At 46.1% G+C, this 8,221-nt stretch overlaps 1 protein-coding gene across 1 annotated transcript in view; it reads right to left on the reverse strand.

Moving 5' to 3' along the window:
- Gmeb2 (glucocorticoid modulatory element binding protein 2) overlaps window positions 1-7,822 on the reverse strand; it is a 16,840-nt gene extending 9,018 nt beyond the window's left edge. The window contains exons 1-3 of the mRNA XM_013030335.1: window positions 7,730-7,822; window positions 6,947-7,074; window positions 346-449 (exon numbers count right to left, since the gene is read on the reverse strand). Of these exons, the coding sequence (XP_012885789.1) occupies window positions 346-449; window positions 6,947-7,074; window positions 7,730-7,805 (308 nt within the window). The 5' untranslated portion in view covers window positions 7,806-7,822. The remainder of the gene's footprint in view (window positions 1-345; window positions 450-6,946; window positions 7,075-7,729) is intronic.
- Between the last annotated feature and the right edge of the window lie 399 nt (window positions 7,823-8,221).

Genomic DNA, 8,221 nt, shown 5'->3' on the forward strand with positions numbered 1-8,221 from the left:
CACCACATAAGCAAAAAGAAAAAAGCTGGAAGTGGCACTGTGGCTCAAGTGGTAGAGCGCTAGCCTTGAGCTGAAAAGCTGAGGGACAGTGCCCAGGCCACGACTGGACCCAAAAAAAAAAAAAGCCAAAGTGAAGCTGTGGCTCAAGTGGTAGAGCACTAGTCTTGAGTACAAAAGCTCAGGGATAGTACCCAAGCCCTGAGTTCAAGTCCCAGGATTGGTGTGCATGCATGCATGCACGCACGTGCGTGCACACACACACACACACACACACACAAAACCAAATGAAAAAGCAATGGCTGTGAACCCCTCCACCCCCACTGTCACCACCGGCCTGGTGCCCACCTGAGCATAATGCCGTTCATCCGGATGGCTCTCTTCCAGTCCTTCAGGGTGGACTTCCCTGCCAGGTGCACAAACTCCTTCGGGCTGATTACATGCTCATCATACTGGAGAAAAGCACACCAGTGCAGGGTCAGCTTAGCAAACCTGGGGTGGGTCAGGTGGGATCACAGCATGCCCTCTCGCCCTTCCTGCCAGTGCCTTACCAGTTCATGGCTGGCTCAGCCAGCGACAGGCCTTACTGTAGAACACTCACATACAACAAGAAGATATCCCAGTGGACAGAGCAGGCACCAACTCTCTACCTGACACAGCCCCACAGCCCCACAAAGTGAACTCAGTGTACCAGTGGGAGGAGAAGGGGCTTCAGGGAGGAGCAGCTGTGGAGCAGAAAGCCGATGTGCACTGTTTCCTTCCAGATGAAACATACAACCTCCTCAGGTGCAACTTATTCCACTCAGTAGTACATGCCTCGACTACATCTAATATGTAATAGTAACCAACAGATCCAAGTATACCGACTGCTGTGAGTGGCCGGGCCTGCTCCTCATCTACACTATGACCGGCCCCTCCCCCTTATCGGCCAAGCCGTTCCTAGGGCCACAGACAGTACAGGAAGCACAGCGCCCATCTTAGATGATGCTCATACATTCATTTCAAAGCCAGAGTGGTACTTCTTTCTCCTAGCTGAGGAGGTTCTATAGATTGGTAGTTCTTTCTCCTAGCTGAGGAGGTTCTACATGTTGGTAGTTCTTTCTCCTAGCTAAGGACAGAAAGCTTACGCTTTCTGTGGTGGCTCATGCTTAGAATCCCAACTCTTTAGATCACAGTGCTAAGCCAGCCTAGGAAAGCTTGGTAAGATGCCATCTCAATCGGTAAGTGAGGCATGATGGCAGGCGCCTGTGAACCCACCTATGAGGGAGGCCTGAGGTAGAAGGATTTTGATATAAAGCTAGCTCTGGGCAAAAAGGTGAGACCTTACCTAAAAAAAAAAAAAAAAAAAAAACCAAAGGGGCTGGGAATGTGACTTAATGGTGGAGTGCTTAGCTACCATGCATGAAGTCCTGGGTTCGATTCCTCAGTACCACATAAACAGAAAAGGCTGCAAGTGGCGCTGTGGCTCAAGTGGTAGAGTGCTAGCCTTGAGCAAAAGAAGCTCAGGGACAGTGTTCAGGCCCTGAGTTCAAGCCCCAGGACTGGCAAAAACAAAAACAAAAACCAAGGACATCTGGGCTGTTTCCTTAACTTGGCTATTGTGAACATGGACGTACATGTGCCTTTACCATATTCTGACTTGTAATGATGGCTGGATCTTGGGAAGGTCTATGTTTATCTTTTTATTATTTAAAAAAAAATTTTTTTGTCAGTTATGGGGCTTGAACTCTGGGCCTGGGCGCTGTCTGTCCCTCAGCTCTTCAGCTCAAGGCGAGTGCTCTACCACTTGAGCCACTGTGCCACTTCCAGTTTTCTGAGTGGTTTATTGGAGATAAGAGTCTCATGGACTTTCCTTGCCAGGCTGGCTTCGAACCATGATCCTCAATCTCAGCCTCCTGAGCAGCTAAGATTACAGGCGTGAGCCACCAGCGCCCGGCTATGTTTAGTTTTTTGAGGCATCTCTAAGCCACCTTATAGAGTGGTTGAACTAGTTTACATTCTCACCAGCCGTACAGCTGGGGTGCCCTAGAACAGATGAGGGAATCATTAAAATGTGGTACATTTAACTAATCCATTAAAAAGAATAGGATTATGTAATTTGCAGGGAAATGGATGTACCTAGAACAAATCCTGCTGAGACAAGCCAAGCTCAGAGAGAAAAACGGCGCATGTTTTCTCTCTCATATGTAGAAGCTAGATCTAAAATCTAATTGGACATGATAACCTATATAGGACTCTAGGCATTCATATACACAGACAGACTAAAGGAGGAACACAAAAGTGTAACTTTTCTGAATGAACACTTAAAACTCCAAGAAATGGAAACATGGAGCCTGACATTGGTGGCTCACACCTGTAATCCTTGCTACTCAGGAGGCTGAGATCTGAGGATCGCAGTTCAAAGCCAACCTGGCAAGGAAAGTCCATGAGACTTATCTCCAATAAACCACTCAGAAAGCCAGAAGTGGCGCTGTGGCTCAAGTAGGAGAGCACTAGCCTTGAGCTGAACAGCTAAGGACAGCACCCAGGTCCAGAGTTCAAGCCCCACGACCGACAAAAAAAAAAAAAAAAGAAAGAAATGGAAACATGGTTTTTGTTGCTGTTGTTGTTGGTGGTGGTGGTGGTAGTGATGTTTGGTTTTGCTTGTGGATTTTTTTAGGGGAGGAGGAAAGGTGAACAAATGCAATCATGCTGTTCAGTATATACTATGAGGAAGATGAACTGCATGGGCTGGGAATGTGGCTTAGTGGTAGAGTGCTTGCCTAGCATGCATAAAGCCCTGGGCTTGATTACTCAGTACCACAAAAACAGAAAAAGTCGGAAGTGCCGCTGTGGCTCAATTGATAGAGCGCTAGGTTTGAGTACAGAGAAGTTCAGGGGCAGAGCCCAGACCCCGAGTTCAAGCCCCAGGACTGGCAAAAAAAAGAAAAAAGAAAAAAAAGAAGAAACTGAACTATGTAACTTGTGGGGAGGAATAGGAGGGAAAAATTGGGAGGAAGAGAAAGAAGGGGTGATATTTTCCAAAAAATGAAATATATTCATTATCTGACTTATGAAATGGTAACCCCTCTGCACAACACCTTAACAATAAGAATAAAATTACATTTTAAAAATAATAACCAAAGGAAAAAGAAGCTGAGTATGGCTCAAGTGCTAGAACACCTGCCTAGCAGGTATGAATGAGACCCTAAGGCCAAACCTCAGTAACACCAGAAAACAAAACAAAACAAAACCAAGAAAGGTAAAATATTCTATTCAATCTTGTATTTTAAAAAAGAAAGAAAGAAAAAGAGTTGGGTGTCAATGACTCACACCTATAATCCTAGCTATGCAGAGGGTTGAGATCTGAGGATCTCAGTTCAAAGCCAGTCTGGGCAAAAAAGTCTATGGAGACTATAATCTCCATTAAACTACCAAAAAAGACAAAGTGGAGCTGTGGCTCAAGAGAGGTAAGTTGCTGGCCCCTGGGGGCTACCACCTACTGAGCCACAACTCTACTTCCAGCTTTTTGGTGGTTAATTGGAGATAAGAGTCTCACAGATTTTCCTACCAGGGCTGGCTTCAAACCACGATCTTCAGAGCTCAGCTTCCTGAGTAGCTGGGGTGACAGGCGTGAGCCACCAGCATCCAGCCACTTAGGAATTTTTTTTTGGTTTTTCTTTGTCAGTTGTGGGGCTTGAGCTCAGGGCCTGAGCACTGTCCCTGAGCTTCTTTTGCTCAAGGCTAGTTCTCTACCATTTTGAGGTACAGTGCCACTTTCAGTTTTTTAGTGGTTAATTGGAGAGAAATCATTCATGGACTTTCTTGCTGGGGCTGGCCTTGAACTGCAATCCTCAGATCTCAGCCTCCTCACTAGCTAGGATTACAGGTATGAACCACCAGCACCCAGCCATCTGGGCATTTTTGAAGCCCAATGTCTCTCACTGTGTGTCTGAGGTAGTCTTAGTAATCGGGTAATGCAGTGAATTTTTAACAGAACACCCAGTAACTCCTGCCTGTCTATTCTATCAATACAGCACTGTCCAATACTGAGAATGTAGATATTCACCACCTGGGCAGGAAGGCATCTTGCCAGCTTCCCCACCAGTGCCTTCTCTCTGAATTACTATGTAATCTGTGAGGGATACTCTCAGACTACCCCCCACCCCCACCTTACCTCAATATCGTTTGAGCATCCACTGAGGAGTCTTGGCCCACTGCTCCTTCCACATTTGTTACCTGGTATTCTCACATCACGTGAGTGCTTTACCTTTCCCTGAGTGTGCACTTATTATATCTAAGGACATTTAATGTAAAAATAAATGGCATGAAAAGCACAATATATGCATGTCTGAAATATCATGGAGAAACTCCTTGGTGTAATCAGTACACATTAAAAAAAATTTTTTTTTTGGGGTCCAGTCGTGGGCCTGAACTCTGGGCCTGGGCGCTGTCCCTCAGCTCTTCAGCTCAAGGCTAGCGCTCTACCACTGAGCCACCTTCCCAGCCCTAAAAATTTTTTTTTAAAGAGTACAAGAAAGTAAAGCAGGCTTTACTTTCCCTCCACTGAGGGAAAGTGGTCTGGTACCAGCAGGAAAGGGGTGACCAAACAAGGGGGGAGTAATTGAGTATGAAGCAATGAAACAGGGAGAAAAGAGTAGGAAAAAGTGACAGAGGAGGGAGACTGATTGGGATACCCTTATCCAAGTGTAGAAATGTCATGATGAATACCCTCCTTACACATGTGCAGAAATGTCATGATGAATACCCTCCTTGCACAACTAACATATGTTAACAAAGATTAACTGGCCTAAAACATACCATAATAAATATGAACTCAGATTTTTCTCCTAATCAAGTTATAATCCATGACTACTGTTTCATTTCCTCTTGTGAGGCTTGGGATTGAATCCAGGACCTTACATTTGCTAGGCAAGTGTCCCATGTCAATGAGCTATAGTCTCCGCCTACTGTTACTTATTTTAATCTCAAACTGTACCAGCTGGAAGCTGTAAAGTCTATTAGCTCAGTATGGAATCTGTCATGAACAAAGAGTGGACTTGGTCCTCCCTCCTGAAGTCTTCAATCTCTCTTTTTTTTTTTTTCCTGTCGGTCGTGGGGCTTGAACTCTGGGCCTGAGTGCTGTCCCTGTGCTCTTCAGCTCAAGACGAGCACTATCACTTGAGCCACAGCACCACTTCCAGTTTTCTGAGTGGTTTATTGGATATATGAGTCTCATGGACTTTCCTGCCTGAGCTGGCTTTGAACTGAGATCCTCAGACCTCAGCCTTCTGAGTCACTAGGATTACAGGCGTGAGCCACCAGCGCCTGGCTTCAACCTCTTTCTTTACAAAAAGATATTGCCTGTTTCTATTTGCCACCTTCCTGCATCTGTGGACTGTATTCTAGATGGCTTCTTTGGGCCTATTCTCCAGCTCACTAAATATCTCTTCAGCTATGTCAAGTCTTTGAAACTTTCCCTCTAAGTATTTAATTCTAATTCTATTCTTCATTTTGAGCTTTTGAGTTTTGTAAAACCTATATGCTTTACTTGTGTTCAGAATTTTATTCCTTAAGCTTAAACTTTTAAATATTCTGTTTCTTAAATCCTGATGCCTGGGGCTGGAGCATAGCTCAGTGGTAGGCACTTGCCCAGCATGTGTGAGGTAGAAGGTTTGATCTTCAGCACTGCAAGGGAAAAAAAATCTGACGTCCAAAGTTTCTGTGGGTCTGATTCCACTGCACACTGCTTCCACACACGCTCAAGCTAGGAACCGTGCTTCCTTTAGTGCAGCCCATGTTTGTCTGTTTCCAGTGGTACTGGAGGCTAAACTTGGAACCTTACCCTTGCCACTAAAGCCACATTTCTAGCCCTTCTTACTTTAGTGTTTTCAGTTAAGGTCTCATCTCTCTGCTTGGAACTAGCCTCAGACCTCAATCCTTCCACCTCTGCTACCCAAGGAGCCGAAACTAGAGGCGTGTACCTGCACCCGTATCTAGACAAGTACTTGTGTGTGTTTATTTCCCTGTTAGCTGTTTCTTTTCTTAGATTTTCCCAGAAATCATTTAAATCAGAGAAAAGAATTGCTCCAACGAGGATTTTCATTTGCTTCTGTCCAATGGTGAGGGAAATGCCAGCCAGCTTTCCTCTGCTGGTGGTTCTGACCCTGGCTGCTGTGAGTGCTGCGGAAGACGGCTGCCTTCAAAGGGCGGCAGGAATGCCGCTGCTTAGGGCAGGGTGAGGAGGGAAGATGTCACCGCTTTTATTTGGTGGCCCACACATGTCCTTGGGAAACCGAGCTCCATCTTCTCATCCCCAACCCACAAGGTTCTCATGTAAGAGCTAGACCTAGCACCCTGCTTCCCTGCGCCACTCTGCCCTCACTTGCCCAGGGCCTTTTCTTAGGATCTGGAAGATGCTTTACAAAAATTCCTTCATGGGACTTTTTACCTGTTTGCAACAAAATGGTGAGTCCAAGTGACTAATCACCATGTTGCCCTTTCCATTCAGCTTCCCCCAGACCTCAGTCTGCCAAATGGTGCCGCTTTCAAGTCAAGAGGCCACAGCTTCCACCCCACGGGAAGTACTGCCTCCCCTTGGTTCTCACCGCTTCAATCTACTGAATAAGAATCACTGCGAGGTGCCAGTGGCTCTCGCCTGTCATCCTAGTTACTCAGGAGGCTGAGATCTGAGGATCACAGTATGAAGCCAGCCTGGGCCGCAATAAAACTACTCAGAAAAAGCCAGAAGTAGCATTGTGTGCTCAACTGGTAGAGTGCTAGCCTTGAACAAAGGAAGCTCAGAGACAGTGTCCAGGCTCTGAGTTCAAGCCCCAGGACTGGCCAAAAATAAAAAGAATGACTCCCACTAGAATCTCTTCATTGCTGTTCCCCATCTGTCCCAGGGGATTCTAATTCCTGGAATTCCAGTACAAGACAGGCTCCCACCAACAGACATGCAGACCCTTACCTGAACACATTTCACATTGATGCCAGGACAGACAAACTTTCTCCAGATCAGGTTAGCTCTGCTATCTCCACAGGTGATGGGGTACACAATTTCAGCCTCCAAGTTCTCCCCCTCTTCAGCCATCTTCACTTCTCACGAGCGAATTGACAAGAAAGGACAGAAACAGAAAATCAGTTACAATCTTTCCAAAGAGTTTTGTGCCAATACAGAAAGTAGTTGCTAACATGGGAGCCAAAACTAAGATCCAGGAAGTTTAGAAACAGAGTCATGGTGGGGAGGGGTTCCCAAGAGTCCCAGTCAGAGTTTCAGGCAAATGTACAGAATAGATTTAGCTGTTAGAGTAACAAATGACAGACATTGACTAATTCCATGGAACTACTGGTCAGCTAAGGACATAAAATAAAATTAAGTTTTGGTAGTAAAATTGGGTCTCAGGACCCAAGGACCTTTAATCTGGGCAGAATCCCACAGGTGTTGAAAGAACCCCTGGTATCATTCACTGATGCCACAGCAAATAGACAGGGGTGGCGACAAAACAACAAACCTAAAAGGAGGGAAAGCCAGAAGATTGGGGTGAGCCTCCTTCGTCTTTCCTACCCATCTGGTTGTCACCAGACTACATGCCCCACCTGGAAAGACCCACCTGCCCTCCACACGCTGGGGAACAGGGCAAGAGAAGCCTTGTTGGTTTTGGCTGCTACATATCACAATAACAGGATTGTTCTGGTCCTCTAGCCACAAAGCACACAGAAGACAGGCTTCCCGCCTAACATGGCTTCCTACCTAATACCGCTTCCTTGAGCTGCGAGGTGGCTGTGAAGGCTGCTGCAGCTGCAGCTGCTGCATTCTCTGTCTCCATGTTATCTTCTGTCAGGTCCCCCCTAATAAACAGTGAGCAGAAAAGAGACCATCAGGACCCCTGAGTACCCTTCCTGCAGCCGGTGGCACATTTAGAGTACTTGTGTTAGGTCATATCTCATTGGAAACATTTTTTTTTATACTTTTCTAACCTTATCCAAAATTGTAGATACAGAGCCAAGGGATGATGTGCAGACCGTGCCATCTGGCTCTGTTCTCTGTTCCATGCTTGGCTGTCCCTAGTGCCCAGGTAAGTGAAACGAGCCTTAAGAGATTAATGGAAGCCAGGTGCTGGTGGCTCACGCCTGTAATCCTAGCTACTCAGGCAGCTGAGATCTGAAGATCTCGGTTCAAAGCCAACCCAGGCCGGAAAGTCCGTGAGACTCTTATCTTCAATAAGCCACTGGAAAACCGGAA

Source organism: Dipodomys ordii, unplaced genomic scaffold, assembly GCF_000151885.1.
Source record: "Dipodomys ordii isolate 6190 unplaced genomic scaffold, Dord_2.0 Scaffold129, whole genome shotgun sequence".
Taxonomy (NCBI): Eukaryota; Metazoa; Chordata; class Mammalia; order Rodentia; family Heteromyidae; genus Dipodomys; species Dipodomys ordii.